The 17,610-nt window shown below is 43.6% G+C and overlaps 1 protein-coding gene across 9 annotated transcripts in view; it reads right to left on the bottom strand.

The window, feature by feature from the left end:
• The window catches only part of ANK1 (ankyrin 1), a 184,126-nt gene that overhangs the window by 108,296 nt on the left and 58,220 nt on the right, over window positions 1–17,610 (bottom strand). For 8 of the 9 annotated variants that reach the window (XM_066593421.1, XM_066593413.1, XM_066593416.1 and 5 more), the window contains 9 exons: window positions 11,340–11,438; window positions 10,393–10,491; window positions 10,205–10,303; window positions 8,449–8,634; window positions 7,174–7,272; window positions 6,990–7,088; window positions 4,694–4,792; window positions 4,343–4,540; window positions 3,165–3,263 (listed from right to left, as the gene is read on the bottom strand). In XM_066593421.1, the coding sequence (XP_066449518.1) occupies window positions 3,165–3,263; window positions 4,343–4,540; window positions 4,694–4,792; window positions 6,990–7,088; window positions 7,174–7,272; window positions 8,449–8,634; window positions 10,205–10,303; window positions 10,393–10,491; window positions 11,340–11,390 (1,029 nt within the window). In that variant the 5' untranslated portion in view covers window positions 11,391–11,438. The remainder of the gene's footprint in view (window positions 1–3,164; window positions 3,264–4,342; window positions 4,541–4,693; window positions 4,793–6,989; window positions 7,089–7,173; window positions 7,273–8,448; window positions 8,635–10,204; window positions 10,304–10,392; window positions 10,492–11,339; window positions 11,439–17,610) is intronic. The other variant, XM_066593420.1, reaches the window with a different exon arrangement.

Genomic DNA, 17,610 nt, shown 5'->3' with positions numbered 1-17,610 from the left:
CGTTAGTACTAATTCTGAATACATACGACTTTTTGATCACTTTTTATTGCATTTTTTCTGGGAGACGGTGACTTAAAAAGTGCATTTGTGGTGTTCTTTATTTTTTTTTTCGGACTACGTTCACTGTGCGGGGCAAATAATGCACTACTTTGATAGATCAGACATTTACGGACACGTTGATACCAAATATGTATTTTTCTTTTATGATTTAGATTTTTTTTATTATAGATATGGCAAAAGGAGGGGGATTTAAACTTTTATTAATTTTTTTTTTTAAACTGAAAAAGTTGTGAAAAAGAAAAAAAGTATTTCAATTTAGTATTGGCATAATCATACTGGCCTGTAGAATTACTTTAATATATTATTTATACATTATTTATATAGTATTTATTCCGAGAATGTAGTGAAAAATAAACATAAAAACAGGCCAGAATTACAGATTTTGTTAATTTTGCCACTAGAAAAAAATGGAATAAAAAGCGATCAAAATTTTACATGTTCCTAAAAATTAGATAAATGCAGACTAGAGTTCATCCCACAAAAAACACGGCCTTCTAGAGCGCTGGCAATGGGAAGATAACATTAATACGGCTCTTGGAAAGTGGCGACACAAAAGCAAACCTTTAGGAAAAAAAATGTTTTAAATGTACAAAAATAGCAAAACATTAAAAACCTGTATAAACTCGGTATCGCCAGAATCGTGCTGACTCAAAGAATAATGTTATCACACTATTTATTCTGCACGCTGAACGCCGTAAACATGAAATCCAAAAAACAAATGGCAGAATTTCTTTTTTCCCCCCAATCTCCCTACAAATGTTTTTACAAAAGTTATGCAATACATTATATATACCCAAAAATGATGCCATCAAAAAGTACAACTTGTCCTGCAAAAAAACAAGCCCTCATATGGCCGTGTCAATGGAAAAGTGAAGAAGTTATGGCTCTTGGAACGAGACTGGAAAATTAGTTGAAATTAAATGATTGGCCTATTTAAACAAACCTGCCCTGGTGGGCACGACAGGGTGGTAAGAAACCCGCCACTCAAGGGGTTAAACCAGGACACTCTTTATATCTAAAGAGTCCCAAGATAGACTTCAGTTCCCTTTTACTCTACACTGGGCACTTCTGGGTGTGAAAGAGATGATTTAGTGGGCACAATGGTACCAAATACTTCTGTTTTAACGGGCCATCTACAGATTCTCTAATAGAAAGGGGGAGACTTATGATGAGAGTTTTCATACAAAATCATCGCATGGCATACAACACGAATCCCTTAACAACTAGTCACCTTATAGAAATATTGCACATGTGGTGGTCATAAAAGTGTTCTATGGACCATTTAAATGATTATTTTAAGTATTTTGTAGTTTTCCACTATACCTGGGACACCTTTAAGAGTCAGATGAGAGTAGCCCCCTGTGATGACACTTGTCATTTTGAGGTGCCCAGCTTGCTTGGTGCAGTACAGGCATTGTTGCTGCCTCTATTCACTACACAGTGCTCATTAAAGGGGTATTCTGGACATTTGACCCCTTGCAATATTGATGACCTATCCTATCCACAGAATAGGTCATTAATAGTTGATTGGTGGGAGTCCGCTACTTGGACCCCCCCAGCGATCAGCTGATTTCAGTCCTCACACTCACTGCAGTGGGGCCGGACGTAGGCATTGGGATCGGAGATGGAAGTGCAATAGAATATATAGCTCTCATTGAAATCAATGGAGACTATACCTTTTATTGCACTATCGATGGCCTATCCTGAGAATGTCATCAATACTGCAAGGGATTAAATGTCTGGAATACCCAATTTAGGGACAGTATACAAACAAGCGATTACAAACGGTTTCTATCTTCTCTTCAGGGTTCACACACAGGCACCTGAACTGTTCTTGTTAGATTGCGGGAACAGGAGCTTTAAATCCACTCTATGCATTTACAATGGTGAGGGTTTAAAGTCCAGGGCACACACCTTACGGGTGGTTCTTAACAGGTTGAAAAAAAAGAGTAGATATTTTTATTGGCCCAATATTGTCCTTCTTGACTTTAGTAAAGCATTTGACAAAGTATCTCATATCATCCTTATTGAAAAAAAATACCAAATATGGGATTGAGAAGGCAACTGTTAGGTGGATTCACAACTGGCTGAGTGATAGTACTCAAAGAGTGGTCATAAATGGCTGCACATCCAAGTGGAAGAATGTATCAAGTGGGGTACCACATGGCTCTGTCCTAGGCCCAGTGTTGGTCAACATTTTTATAAATGATCGGGAGGAGGGAATTGATGAGAAACTGATCAAATTTGCTGACAACACAAAGCTAGGAGGGATAGCTAACACTAGGGAAAAGAGAGGATTCAGAAAAATATAGCAAAGCTTGCACAGTGGGCGGCAATTAACAAAATGGTATTTAACAGGGAGAAATGCAAAGTCCTACATCTGGGCAAGAAAAATGAAAAAAGCACATACAGAATGGGAGGAATTGGGCTAAGCAGCAGCACATGTGAAAGAGACTTGGGTATACTAATAGATCATAGACTGAACATGAGTCAACAATGTGATGCAGCAGCCAAAAAGGCAAACACAATTCTGGGATGTATTAAGAGAAGCATAGAGTCTAGATCACATGAGGTAACTATCCCCCTCTACTCTTCCTTAGTCAGACCTCATCTCGAATACTGTGTCCAGTTCTGGGCACCTCGATTTAAAAAAGACATAGACAAACTGGAGCAAACTCAGAGAAAAGCTACCAGGATGGTGAGCGGTCTGTAAACCATATCCTATGAGGAACGGGTAAAGAATTTGGGAATGTTTAGCTTGCAAAAAAGAAGGCTGAGAGGAGACTTTATAGCTGTCTACAAATATCTGAAGGGCTGTCCCAGTGCAGAGGGATCAGCCCTATTCTTATTTGCACAAGGAAAGACTAGAAGCAATGGGATGAAACTGAAAGGGAGGAGACACAGATTGGATATTAGACAGGGAGGGTGATGAATGAGTGGAACAGGTTACCATGGGTGGTGGGGAGTTCTCCTTCAATGGAACTCTACAAACAAAGGCTGGACAAATATCTGTCTGGGATGATTTAGTGATCCTGTACTAAGCAGGGGGTTGGACCCGATGACCCTAGAGGTCCCTTCCAACTCTACCATTTTATGACTCTCACCTCTGTGACAGCATCAATGGAGGCTCCAGACTTCAACAACAGATCCATGACTCTAATATGACTTTTCTTGCAGGCTATATGTAGGGGGGTGAACCCATTCTGCATAAAGCAAAAGAAAAGGATGAGACACCGAACTAAGCACAAAAAGAACCTGGGTAGAAACAGAAGACATCCACCACATACACAACTGCAGTAGAAGACAGACTGACCAGCGAAAGGTGACATACAAGAAAGGAGAAGTGAAAATGTGGTTTTTGGGTGAACAGAAAGTCTATTACCTATAAACTTTTAGAATGTCAAGTCAGATGGAAGTGATTATTTTTCTAGTGTAATGTAAGCAATTAATCTGCAACGTAAGGCAATGGCCTTCCACTTCTAGACAACTGTTACTCAGGAATGTATAGCACATAATACAGCCATAGAGGGTCGATATACTTCCATGTATAGCCCATGTACTACCGCCATATAGTGTAAATATACTGCCATATAGTGTCAATATACTGCAATGTACACCCCACCTAATCCGACCATATACGCCATATACAGTCCACCTAATACAGCCATATAGGGTCAATATACTGTGTGCAACCCACCTAATACCACCGTATAGTGTAAATATACTGCTATATAAAGCCCATGTAATTTTAGACCACATAGTTCAGCCATATACTGAAAATATACTGCCATATCCAGCCCACCTAATATTGCCACCTTAATATCAATATACTGTCATGCGCTACCAACCTAATACCACCATATAGTATCAATATACTGCAATGTATGGCCCATGTAATACCACCATATAGTGCCATACAGCCCACCTATTGCAACCATATAACGTCAATAGACTGCCATGTATAGCCACATAATAGCGCCAAATATTGACCGACTATTATACGGTCTCAAAACAATATTTCCTTAAAGAGTCAACATAATACGGCCTTACAGTGCCCGAATAATATGCAGTCTCCACACGATACTTCTTTAAAGAACTACATCTCAAATTTCAAATAATACCACCATATACTGCTAAATAATGCTTGATTGTTTTACTGTTTTCCTCTGTTTCCAGTCTTCAGGGATCCCCTGGTAAAGGGTGACCATGGGCAATTGCCCAGTTTGCCATCCCATAAAACTGTCCATGCATCCAAATCCATTTCTTCTTTGGCATAACTTACCAAGGCGCGGGCATTTGGCTTTGCTCCCTTATCTAGGAGAAGTTTTGCCACTCGATGATGGCCACAATGAGCTGCCACATGCAGAGGAGTAAGGTGGTCCAACGTGATGTCATCGATTTGCGCCTGATATTGCAGTAGAAGCCGTACGCAGTCCAGATGATCTCCTTGGGAGGCCATGTGAATGGGAGACAGCCCGTTCTGTGAAAACACCGTCATGCATTCTTGAATTAAAGTGCACCTCTCATGTCTATACAGTTTATGTAGCGGTGTGTAGGTGGAAGAGATTTCAGCCTAGCTGGACAGGTAGGTGAGTGGGTGCCTCATTAATACATCCTTCAGCGTTAGTACTACCTTGGTCTTGGCTTGTATGGGGGCTCCGTGATCCAGAAGAATCTCTGAGATCCGGACATGGCCATTTCTTACAGCACAGTGTAGAGGGGTCAATTCATCCTGTAGGGAGATATATAGGAAAGAGGTTTATGCACTCAAAATACTTATTATTGCATCCATGAAAACATATGAAAATACGGAATGTCAGTCTTCGAAAACTGTATGTATAGCCTGCTAAGCTATAATTGGCCCGCATGCGTCCTGTGGAATGAATGGACTGATATTACACCTGCCTTAATGGACCCTAACATTGCCAAGCACGGTGTCCCTATAACAGTATTCATATGTAAGGGGTAACCTTGTCTTTGCATGGTTAATGGGTTAATGTGTGTTTTTGAAGACATTCCACAGAGGTCACATGATTTAACTTAACTCTGCTCTGATACAGAGTTTGAAAACCTTTGGCTCCACCCCCTCATGTGACTCTGCGGTGGCAGCCAACCTGGAAAAGCGTATAGGTGCCGAAAAAGTATTAAAAAAACCAGACTGGCACAGTAGTTTTGGGTAGAGACTGTTATACAGTAGAGCCCTAGCCAGCCAGCCTGCTTATTGAAGTGGCAGAGGCCACTAGTAAGGGGAGAGTCAGGAGCTAAGCGACCAGAGGCCAAAGAGTTCCAGGACTAGACTGCTATGGAGCCTGTAAAAGGTCTCCAAAGACCTTTGCTGTGTGCAGATGAAGAAGCAGCTGGAGAGAATGGAGATGCAGGTGGACCACTGGGTGGGAGGAGAGGGAGCCTTGAGACAGAGACAGAGCAGGCACTGTAAAGGTCTGCGCAGTGGATACTGCACGGACAAAAATGGAAACCTCAGCAAGGTTCTGAGTGCTATGGAGAGGTCTATATCCAACGAACTGGATACCGACATCAGTATTGTGTGCACTCTGTCCCCTGGATTCTGTGAGGCACAAATTCCCTGGCCAGTGTGAGAGTTGTGGACCTTTATTGGGACTAACCTAAAGGGTTAACACTAGAGAGCGGTGTTAAGTTTGGTGCCATAGGTAGTGCAATGCCTTGCATCTTAAGTTGATAGGATGATGTAATGTTATATGACTTGCAGAGAGGGGCAGCGTAAATCGGCCAGGCATGAAAACCCGACCGATATACGCCCGCCTGAATAAGCCCTCATTGTTACATTCTGACCATGCTCAGAGTGCAGAACACACGCTCTGGCTGTTCACCAATGCCAGGAGCATCTCTTGAGCACATTCTCCAGCTGTTCATTATTACTGGAGCACACTCAGAGTGTACTGGCTGTGTTCCATCCAAAAGCAAGGTTGAAAGCAGAGCAGCAATATGGCGGCACCCAGTGCAAAAACTCTTGTGCGGTTTATCCTGGATGGAGAATTGTGCAGCATAGAAATGGATGCAGATGCCACAAGGATGTAGCAGGGAAGTACAAAGCCAGTTCACAGTGTGATAATCATTTCTGGTGTGATGTGGCTGGTCTGTAATGAGTAGGGTTGAAGAAGATCCTCTGTCCACAGGCTGTTCATGATTGCATCAGCTGGATCATGAGCACTCCAGCAGGTCACATGACTCACTCTATGATGTCACGGATTACTCTGGGAGCAATCCAACAATGGGAAAATGAATATGCCTTTTTAAAACCAGGATGATGTAAGTGTCGGTGCAGTTGGAACTGCGCTTCTACTGCTGTAACATGTCAATTCAGCTTAAGACCAGTTTCAATGATGCAGTAGCTCTAATGCATGCGTAAACTCAAGGCCTGTGGGCCGAATCCGGCCCACCATGTCATTATATGTGGCCTGTAACAAGGTCCAGACACAGAAGGACCAGCTCTCCACTATCTCCAGAGGACGCAGCCAGCACAGGGAACAGGTACCATCTTGGATTCCAAGCTCTGGTGCATACCGCTCTGTTCAACTATTCATAGGTGATGGCACGGCTCTGCCAGCCTCACCGGGCACCCTAACCACCCTCCAAGGTTGGAAGCCTGGTGCTAAAGAAATGGCAGGGAAGAAACCCCATCATAGTACCTAGAACGCCACAGCCGTGTAAGCGCAAATTCGCCCTTTTAAACGGCCCTTTGAAGGCAACCATAATGCTAATGTGGCCCTTGGTAAAAAAAAGAATTTGACACTCCTGCTCTGATAGTTCTTTTCTTCCATCAAAACTTTTGTGCGACTTATTATCCTGCGCACTTTATAGTCCAAAAAACATAATCCATAAAAACAAGTAAAGTTGCAGAACATAATGGATTCCATCACCCCCCACATCCTACCGCGAGTCCCCATTACCTTGGTTAGTGCATCTATCTGCGCTCCTCTGTCCAACAAGAGCCGCACCATGATAACGTTCCCACGCCGAGACGCGATGTGCAGAGCGCTAATACCATTCTTAAGAAAGGAACGACAAGACATATATAAGATAAAGAGCAATGATTATCTCCGCCGCCAAGAAGAGTGCAGCAGTGATACTTACCTGAGGTGTGAAATTAACATTCGCACCCCTGTTCAGGAGGAGTTGTGCGACGTTAAGGTTCTCATAGTGAGCCGCAATGTGCAGGGGCGTAAATCCTGTCTGTAAGGCAAAGGCATGAGTTGGGCATAGATACAATATACACGTACCGTATGGGGCTGCTGACTCCACAGTATGTAGAGGGGCATTCCTAAAGTAATGGCATACAGTCAGGATATGCCACCATTGTATAATTGGTTGGGGACGATCGTTGGGACCCCCACTAATCCTAAGAAAGAAGAAGCTGCATCACTGGTAAGAAGTTTTCCTTGCACAATGGCACTCCTGGCCAGAAAATGTAGCTGCCCTCCAATCACTTGAATGGGGTCAACTGCAATTCCCTGCACAGTCAGATGGTCGTGAGCGCCGTTGAACAAGGAAAAACAGTGCAACCGCAAGACAATGCACCTCTACATTCTCAGGATCAGTGGGGGCCGTACAGGGTGGAGCCCCACTGATCATAAAGTGATGGCATATCCTAGCCAAATGTCATCACTTTATAAGATAGGAAACTCCTAAAGGCTTTATTGACACGGGCGCAATAAAACATTGGCCAAAAATTGTGACTATCTGAAGCATTGCATTTCAATGCATTCGTTCAGATGAGCGATTTTCCATCCAGAAAAAAATAGCACATACGGAAAAGATAGGTATTGCCCTATCTTTTGGCCCCAGTCAGCCGTCAGCTCCCATAGAAGCCTATGGAAGCTGCCAGTAAAGGGATCGGGAGGGAGTTTAGCAATGCTAGCACTGCTAAACTCCCTCCCCTCTCCCTTTGCCACAGCTCTCCTTGGCTTCTATGGGAGCCTCTATTGCTGCGATCAGCCGGCAAAGGTAAGGAAGTGAGGGGGAGAGAGCTTAGCATCGCTAAAGTATCTTTCCCTGGCCAACAGAAATCTGGACTGTGGCATAAATAAGCCACACACGGCCATGTGAATGGGCGAGAAAATGGATGGCTTATTCTTGTGTGGCTTTCAGATGAGAATAGCACAAGTAAGTGTGGGGTCTCTGAGTGCTCTCCATTCTAAGTTGTGCCTGAGAATCCCCAATTAGTCTTCTCCAGTTTCCCCGCTCTATGAACCCACCAAATATGGCATATCCCACCAATCCACGTGTCACCATGTATAGGACAGTTGGAAAAACTTAATCTTCATGCTAGAAAAGACCACCAAGAGTAAACTATAGGGTCATAGACTGAGGATGGAGCCAATGGCAGCATGTAGGGTCAAAAAATCTGACCTTTGATAAGACATCGGCATTAGGGTCATTCTGTAGGAGAACGGCGGCTGTCCGGGTGTCATCATTTCGAGCGGCAATGTGCAAAGCAGGGAGTCGTACTTTTCCTTTCATTCCATAGCTGATGAGGTGAGCGACTACGTTCTCATGTCCCTGCTGCAAAGCTACGGCCAACGGGGTGAATCCATCCTGTGTGTGAGAAGACGTGACAGTACATAGTAAGGTTCTGGGATTAAAGGGAACTTACATCAAAAGACATGAAAGCACCAAAGACGGACGAACAAAAGCTGATATAGTATCACCGAGTCCTTCGACAAAAAGGCTGCACACTAGGACGCTGTTTAATAGGTCAGTGACCCGTCTGTCTGGAGACCGCCTGAAACCTTGCTACACCGTGCACTCTTGTCTCCATAAATATAGGTCAGCCATGCTTTAGACAGAAACCAGCTGTGAGCTGAAGTTTCTCCTTTTTTTTTACGAAAAGACAAAAGGAGGCCACTGGCAAGAAATGGGATCATATCCAGAGGCTAGAAGCAATAAACACATTATAGGCTTGCATATCGCTATCAAATGCACCTTCTGCTTTCTTGCTGATGATGATATTTCATGACATGGTGTTATATGTAGATATTAAAAGAACAGGAACATTCAGTAATGTGAAAAATTACAAAGCCCCGTCTGAATAAGGCTTATAGCCTTGTAAAGTTGTGGTCAACATAACTGCTACCCCTGTATATTAAGTACACCATGTAAAATATCTCCTAAAATAAAGCATTTAGCTTGGATATATAAAAACAAGTGTGATACAGAGACGTACAAGACACAAAAAGAGCTAAGTAAAAACTTTGCAAGAAAAAAAAGGACACAAAATTGATAGCAATGCCAAGACACTATTAATGGCACCAAGGCCAAAACCACACACATTTGTGATTCATTAGACTTGCTTGCCTCCACCTTGTTATTGCTCACATGATTTTAATTAACCTATGAATGGTGGTTTTGACGATGGAAAAGTCCAATTTATCCCCTGTTCCTGGTTCCCAATGGTAAAGACAAAAGAGCTGTCTGAGTAGACCAGAAATGCTGTCATCACCAAGCACGAGCAGTCTAAAGGGTGCAAGAGGATCTCCATAGACCTCGGCATCCCAACTTTAACAGGTTGAAAAGTTAGCAAGACGTTTGTTACTCATGGAACAATCAGGAACTTTCTAGGATGTGGTGAAAAATGGACAACTGGTAAGAGAATCCTACGAATTTGGTTCAAAATGTCACAAAGAACCCCGTGCAACATCCAAAGAACTTCAGGCTGATCTGGAGACATCTGGAGTGATGGTCTTCACCCGTAGTATATGTCGGAGACTGAACAAAACAAGGCTTTATGGTGAAGGCCAAGGAGAACCCTACTGCTGGTTTCTTAACCTTTTTTTTTTTAAAAAAAATATACCCCCTTCGGTCCCAGGACAGAATTTTTTCCCAAAAGCGGAAGGTTGTTTAAATTTTACCCCCTTGACACTAGCCGCTAAGCTGCGAGTCAAGCATGGAAAATAATCAGTGACCACAGTGTTTCCTCCATGTCACTCTTTAGTGTTATGACTCCATCAAACTGCTCCCCATATCTCAACTTGCTGGACCCCTGTTAGTGTGACAAGGTGGGCTGGAATATTCAGATTAACTTTAGTTCCATCTTCATTTCAAGTTCTGAAGTGGAATTAGGTTTTAATATCAAGGAACAAAGATTTCACGTCACCAAATTACTGACCTCTGTAGCAAGGTTCTGGTTGGCTCCATTCTCCAAAAGGAATTTCACCACTGGAAGATGGTTCTCCTGAGCTGCCATATACAGGGGCGTAAAGCCTTTCTGTGTTTCACACAAAGCACAAGTAATGGTCACCTTCCTGCTAAATTATGGGAACCATATAATGCTACTACAGTACTGGAAAATGTTACCTGTGACTGGCTGTTGACATTGGCCCCATAATTAACAAGCTCCCGCACCACATCTTCTTGTCCGGCCAACGCAGCAATGTGCAAGGCCGTGTTACCCTTCTACACAGCCAATGGGATGAGGGAGAAAATATTTTAGATGGTTGCATATATAGAGACATAGAGAAGTACTACAGAGACACAGTCAGAAGATGATTTACAACATACACTACCTGATTAATATTTCTGATTAGAAGATTATGGGGATCCCATAAAGACTATCATCCATTAGATTGGGGTTAGGTCGTGGTGGTGGGACCCCCACAATCAGCATAGATGTAGCAAATGTTGCTCTCTGTTATATCTGATAAGGGGGGTAGGTCAGCTATGTTAAAAGGGTTGCCCCATCAGGAAGACCTATCTCAATATGCCTTATGGACACGACAGTAGGAAGTTCCCAATTCTGGTCCTGTTTTCTTATCCAGAGAGGATAGTCAATAGAAAGGTGGCTACAACAATGTGTTACTTGTGTGTCTCTTCATTTATCTAGGCCTCATGGTCTATTACATCTCAATTTTGCGCAAGACGTTAAGCTGCACCCCCCTTCCCCAAAGATATCAGCTGATAGTTACTTTTCAATTTGGATAGATGGGACAACCCCTTTAAAAGGGGTTGTGACAAGTTGTACAACCATTAGGATGACAGAAGGTCCACCAGGATGGGAACCACGGTTACTGAGCGGCTCTCCATTCTGGGACGTAGAGGGATGTCCACAATAGGGCATATGATCAGAGCATGCCTTCTTGGCAAACCCCTTTAACTCATTCTCCCACTGAACCCTAACCATAACTTGTGGACAGGTATGGCACTGTTTTAGGAACAAAGAATCCATCTTATTCTAATCCTGTCCAAGCGCTTTGACACCAATATAATAAGTATAATACTGTAAGTAGATTACCATTAGTGCTCACCTTAGTAGTGGTCTCCAGGACAATCTCCTTGTGTAGCAGCTCGCTCACCATTTTAAGGTGCCCCTCCTTGCTGGATAGATGTAGAGCATTCAGCCCATTCTGCAGAGAAGATAGGGTTACTTTTGTTTATAAATATATACTAAAGGGGTATTCCCAGAACTAACATTCATCCCCTATCTATAGGATTGTGGATAAGTGTTTGATTGCTGAGGTTCCATTATTGGAGCTCCGACCAATCATGAGAATGGGTGTCCCGTGTCCCTATTTCCTCCCAAGAACATCCCATGCAGTGAAGAGGAGTTTGAATGGAGCGGTGGAAAAGCACGCACCCTAAGATTCCATTCGACTCTATGGGACTGCCAAAGAGAAATCGAGTACAAAGCTTGGCTATCTTTGGCAGTCCCACAGAGGTGAATGGAGCAGCAATGTACATACACGACTGCCATTGCGTTCAAGCTCCTTCTCAATGCTGGGGGTTCAGTGAGGAATATAGGGGAAACAAGACTCCTCTTTACTATGATTGATGGGGGACCAACAGTGGGACCCCCAGTGGTAATATATTTATTCCCTATTCTGTAGACAGGGGATAAATGGTAATTCTGGGAATACCCCTTTAAGACGTTATTACCCACAGAAGGTAGGACCTAAAAACAACAAAAAATCCCAGTAAAAAAGTCCTCGTTTAAGCGATATTATTTTTTTCCTATCACCATTAAAGTCAGTGACATCCATTATACTTTCTCTGCGATCTGTTCAGAAAACAAAGCCTTTTTTATAAGTAACCAGAATTGTTAAACTCACCACATTATTTCTAACTACACTGTTTTTGACACATATGGACAAGAGCAAAGTTACCAGTTTCAAGATTTTATAGAGATTGTCTCTTTTATTTGCCATCTTCCGCACAGATGAGGTCATCGCCAGGGTCTGACTTGAGTTCATCACTGAAGGAAACTCTCAGCACTTACCTATTTTTTCTACAGTGACACTACAGGTCAAATGTGGTATTACATGCATTATGGTTCCTCGAGCCTACCAGAGACAATGAGTCTGCAGGCCCATCCTCCATCCATCCAGAATATACACTACTGTTCAAAAGTTTGGGGTCACCCAAACAATTTTGTGTTTTCCATGAAAAGTCACACTTATTCACCACCATGCGTTGTGAAATGAATAGAAAATAGAGCCAAGACATTGACAAGGTTAGAAATAATGATTTGTATGTGAAATAACATTGTTTTTACATCAAACTTTGCTTTCGTCAAAGAATCCTCCTTTTGCAGCAATTACAGCATTGCACACCTTTGACATTCTAGCTGTTAATTTGTTGAGGTAAGCTTGTGAAATTGCACCCCACGCTTCTAGAAGCATCTCCCACAAGTTGGATTGGTTGGATGGGCACTTCTGGCGTACTATACGGTCAAGCTGCTCCCACAACAGCTCAATGGGGTTCAGATCTGGTGACTGCGCTGGCCACTCCATTACCGATAGAATACCAGCTGCCTGCTTCTGCTGTAAATAGTTCTTGCACAATTTGGAGGTGTGTTTAGGGTCATTGTCCTGTTGTAGGATGAAATTGGTTCCAATCAAGCGCTGTCCACTGGGTATGGCATGGCGTTGCAAAATGGAGTGATAGCCTTCCTTATTCAGAATCCCTTTTACCCTGTACAAATCTCCCACCTTACCAGCACCAAAGCAACCCCAGACCATCACATTACCTCCACCATGCTTAACAGATGGCGTCAGGCATTCTTCCAGCATCTTTTCATTTGTTCTGCGTCTCACAAACGTTCTTCTTTGTGATCCAAACACCTCAAACTTGGATTCATCCGTCCACAACACTTTTTTCCAGTCTTCCTCTGTCCAATGTCTGTGTTCTTTTGCCCATCTTAATCTTTTTCTTTTATTGGCCAGTCTCAGATATGGCTTTTTCTTTGCCACTCTGCCCTGAAGCCCAAAATCCCGCAGCTGCCTCTTCACTGTAGATGTTGACACTGGTGTTTTGCGGGTACTATTTAATGAAGATGCCAGTTGGGTACCTGTGAGGCGTCTGTTTCTCAAACTAGAGACTCTAATGTGCTTATCTTCTTGCTTAGTTGTGCAACGCGGCCTCCCACTTCTTTTTCTACTCTGGTTAGAGCCTGTTTGTGCTGTCCTCTGAAGGGAGTAGTACACACCGTTGTAGGAAATCTTCAATTTCTTAGCAATTTCTCGCATGGAATAGCCTTCATTTCTAAGAACAAGAATAGACTGTCGAGTTTCAGATGAAAGTTCTCTTTTTCTGGCCATTTTGAGCGTTTAATTGACCCCACAAATGTGATGCTCCAGAAACTCAATCTGCTCACAGGAAGGTCAGTTTTGTAGCTTTTGTAACGAGCTAGACTGTTTTCAGATGTGTGAACATGATTGCACAAGGGTTTTCTAATCATCAATTAGCCTTCTGAGCCAATGAGCAAACACATTGTACCATTAGAACACTGGAGTGATAGTTGCTGGAAATGGGCCTCTATTCACCTTTGTAGATATTGCACAAAAAAACAGACATTTGCAGCTAGAATAGTCATTTACCACATTAGCAATGTATAGAGTGCATTTGTTTAAAGTTAGGACTAGTTTAAAGTTATCTTCATTGAAAAGTACAGTGCTTTTCCTTCAAAAATAAGGACATTTCAATGTGACCCCAAACTTTTGAACGGTAGTGTATGTGTAGTGAGATACAGTTTATCACTGTTTAATAGAGTTGAGCGAACATACCCTGCCGACCTTGATGCTCGTTTGAGTATTAGCGTACTCGATGGTGCTCGTTACTCGAACGAGCATCAAGCCGTGTTCGACCCTGCCCCAGTTTTTGGCTCCTCCCCGCTGTAATATGCCTGTTTTGGCCCCTCCCCGCCGCAGCGCGCGTCATTGGCAAATTTTTTGTCTGGCGGGGAGAGAGGGGGGGAGAGGGAGGGAGAGGGAGAGATGGACGAACTTAAGAAAAAAAAAAAGCTCGTGACCCTGCGTCCCACATACAAAAATGCTGGAGTCTCCCATTGTAGTCAATGGGGTTCGTTACTCGAGTAGAGCTCTCGAATTTTACGAAAAGCTCGACTCGAATAACGCAGACTCGAGCATTTGGGTGCTCGCTCATCTCTACTGTTTAATGATAGTATGATGTTGTTTTCTTTGTATTGGTGGTGTCTCTTTAAGAGGGGGCCGTAACAGAGGAACAGCTGAGCTGGAAGAAGATACAGGAAGTAGTTGAGGGAGGAGCTTGGTACAGGACGGAGGTTGAAGTAGGAGTCTCTCTTGGTGCACTGCATGCAGTGTTGCAGATACAATCCTAAAGATAGTTTCCTCCGGGAGCAGGAGATACGGCCTTCGAGAAGCTTGCGGAGAGTGCAGAGGACTTCTGAAATCCATTGACAGACTGAGATACCCCGGATTACTGGTCATAAGTTATCAATTTCCTGTGCCCCACTGAATGTCGATCAGGTTAACATCGACGCAGAAAACCGAGAAAGCTCCGAACCCGCTGCCTGCAGTCCCTTACATATACATGACTACTTTTACTTACATCATAATCTCTGTTATCATTGTACACATGGGGCATATCAATAATTAACATGTAATAGTTTATTTGTGATTATCCCATAAGGCTTCCTACACACGTCCGAGCGCGATATTGGGCCGTAAAAATCTGCCTGATATCGCGCTCGCCAATCTGCGATTTATCTGCGGTGCAAGGCTTTTTAAAAAAAAAATACCTCCCATCACTTTAGGTAAAGCAGCGATCCTCCAGCGCGGCTTTCTCATTGTTTTCAATGGGAAACCTCGCATCGCACGCCGTTCAATGTGTTTTCCTGTCCCATTGAATACAATGGGCGATGCGTTTTGAGGAACGCGAAAAGTAAGAGCATGCCACGAAAAAAATTGCTTATGTTTATGACTCCATTCAAAAGAATGGGGTTCATATTCGTGCAAGATTTGTGCGTCTGATTTACTCAGCTGTGCATAGAGATTTGTTTGTTTTGGAGTTATATGTGATATTGGGATAACGTCGCGGATAGCAATATACCCGACTAGACTTCTACATACCACACATGGAATATTGTGGACAGTTTTGGTCACCAGTACTCAATAAGGACATATCAGAGCTTGAGCGGGTACACAGGCGTGCAACTAAAGTAATAAATGGAATGGGCGGACTACAATACCCAGGGGGGTTATTTAGTTTAGAAAATAGATGGCTGAGAAACGACATAATAACTATAAATATATCAGGGGACAATACAGAGATCTCTCCCATCATCTCTTTATATCCAGGACTGGGACTGTAACAAGGGGACGCCCTCTACAGCTAGAGGAAAGAAGGCTTCTACACGGACATAGAAGGGGGTTCTTTACTGTAAGAGCAGTAAGACTATGGAGCTCTCTGCCTGAGGACGTGGTGATGGCAAACTCACTAGAAGAGTACAAGAGGGGCTGGACACCTTTCTTGAGCGTAACAATATTACATGTTATATCACTGATTACTTCAAAAAGGTTGGTGAGTCGGGGATTATTCCGATTGCCAGACTGGAGTCGGGAAGGAATTTTTTAAATATCAGGGATGTGTAAAGCCCCTATATGCTGTACGTATGGTGTATGCTGAGTATGTGTAGCTAACAAGCTCCCACATGATAAGGCTCCTTTCCCACGAGTGCATATTGGCCGGCGTTCACACGGCATGGGGCCCAGTGCATATTCACCGAGCTCACCATGCCGTTGCCCATTTCCTGTCCCTCCCCATCACAGGCTCACCTCTCGTCTCCTCCGTGCTCGTTATTTGCAATGGGAGGGGGCAGAGCTAAGCACCAGCCCTCCCTGCCTCCTCCCATTGATTGCTATGGACAAGATGCGGGAAGAGAGTGGTAGCTTAGCTCCGCCCACATCCCTACTCTTGTCCATAGCCATCAATGGGAGGAGGTGGGATGGGACGGCGCTTAGCTTTGCCCCCGTGCCCTTCCATTGTACAGAACGAGCAGGGAGGAGATGAGAGGTGAGCCTGCACGGGGGCGGGGGGTGTCTTTTGGGCCCGACATAAAAACGCCCGGAGCGATATTGGCCTTACCAGAAGAGGAAGCTGGATGTGGAATCCCAGCAGCTGCCAGTCTCAAATTGTAGTTGGAGCCCAGCATGTTTTTTAATCGGAAATGTTTGAGACAGTTGCCAAAATTTGGTATAGATCACGCATATATGGGGGAGGCTCAAGGTAACACGTGTCTTGCTGCTGCCATTTTGGAGAAACTGAGAGACGATGTATAGTGTAGTGCCGTATTTGGTAAACCATGTTTTGGCTTTCGGTGAATATATTCACTTACTGATGCAGACTGTCATGATGTAATGTCGAAGTGTACCAAGCCCCCCTATGGAGTGATATACTGTAAATATTATTTGTGTAATATAAGTTTATTTCTGCTGTATAAAGCATGCCTCGGCCTCCATCTGTCACCGCTACGCCATCAAATACCACCAGTTTCAGACTGAAGCTCCGGGGCTGCAATTCAAAATCTGTAACAATGCTCCGACCTACCATGTATTAGTTATAATACTGGTGTTGTTTTATGTAGCAGGGGGTCTTTGGACCGTCTCCGAGTCTGAGTATGATTACTACTTCTGCATGTTCTATAGCTACGAGAGCCCTGGGCTCTAATCAGTTCCAACCAGGGCTGTTTCAGTAATAGGGTAGATAATTGCTCCACCTATCGAACAATTGCCCTCATTCCACATGACAGCAAGATGCTTCTCAGAATTACACAGGAAAGCCTGAGATCTGTAGTTGAAGCGGCGCTCCCTGATGCGCAGGCAAGACTCCGGCGAGGACGCGGTACCCACCATCATATTGCAAACCTGTTATGGGCCATGGAAAAAGCTTGAGAATACCAAAATAATATCTACATGTGTTTGACTGCGTTGACCATGACAAGCTATGGCATGTCCTACAAGAGCTGGGCGTATCGGCACATCTAGTCCGGCAGATAAAATCACTCTATACCCATCAAGAAGCCACTATGAGAACACAGTATGGGGACATAGATCGGTTTAGGATCGGCAAAAGGCGCCCGACAGGGCTGCATCCTCTCAACCTTCTTGTTTAACCTATATGCGGAAGTGATCATGCGGAAAATGGACCTAGATGAATTGGAAATCGGGGTGAGAATAGGTGGAAGAAACATCAACAATCTCCGTTATGCGAATGACACAACTCTGCTTATAGAAACAGAAGCCGGTCTGAGGCAGCTGATAT

Source organism: Eleutherodactylus coqui, chromosome 2 (assembly GCF_035609145.1).
Source record: "Eleutherodactylus coqui strain aEleCoq1 chromosome 2, aEleCoq1.hap1, whole genome shotgun sequence".
NCBI lineage: Eukaryota > Metazoa > Chordata > Amphibia > Anura > Eleutherodactylidae > Eleutherodactylus > Eleutherodactylus coqui.
Note: the sequence above shows the minus strand (reverse complement) of the source record. Positions and strands in the feature narration are given on the sequence as shown.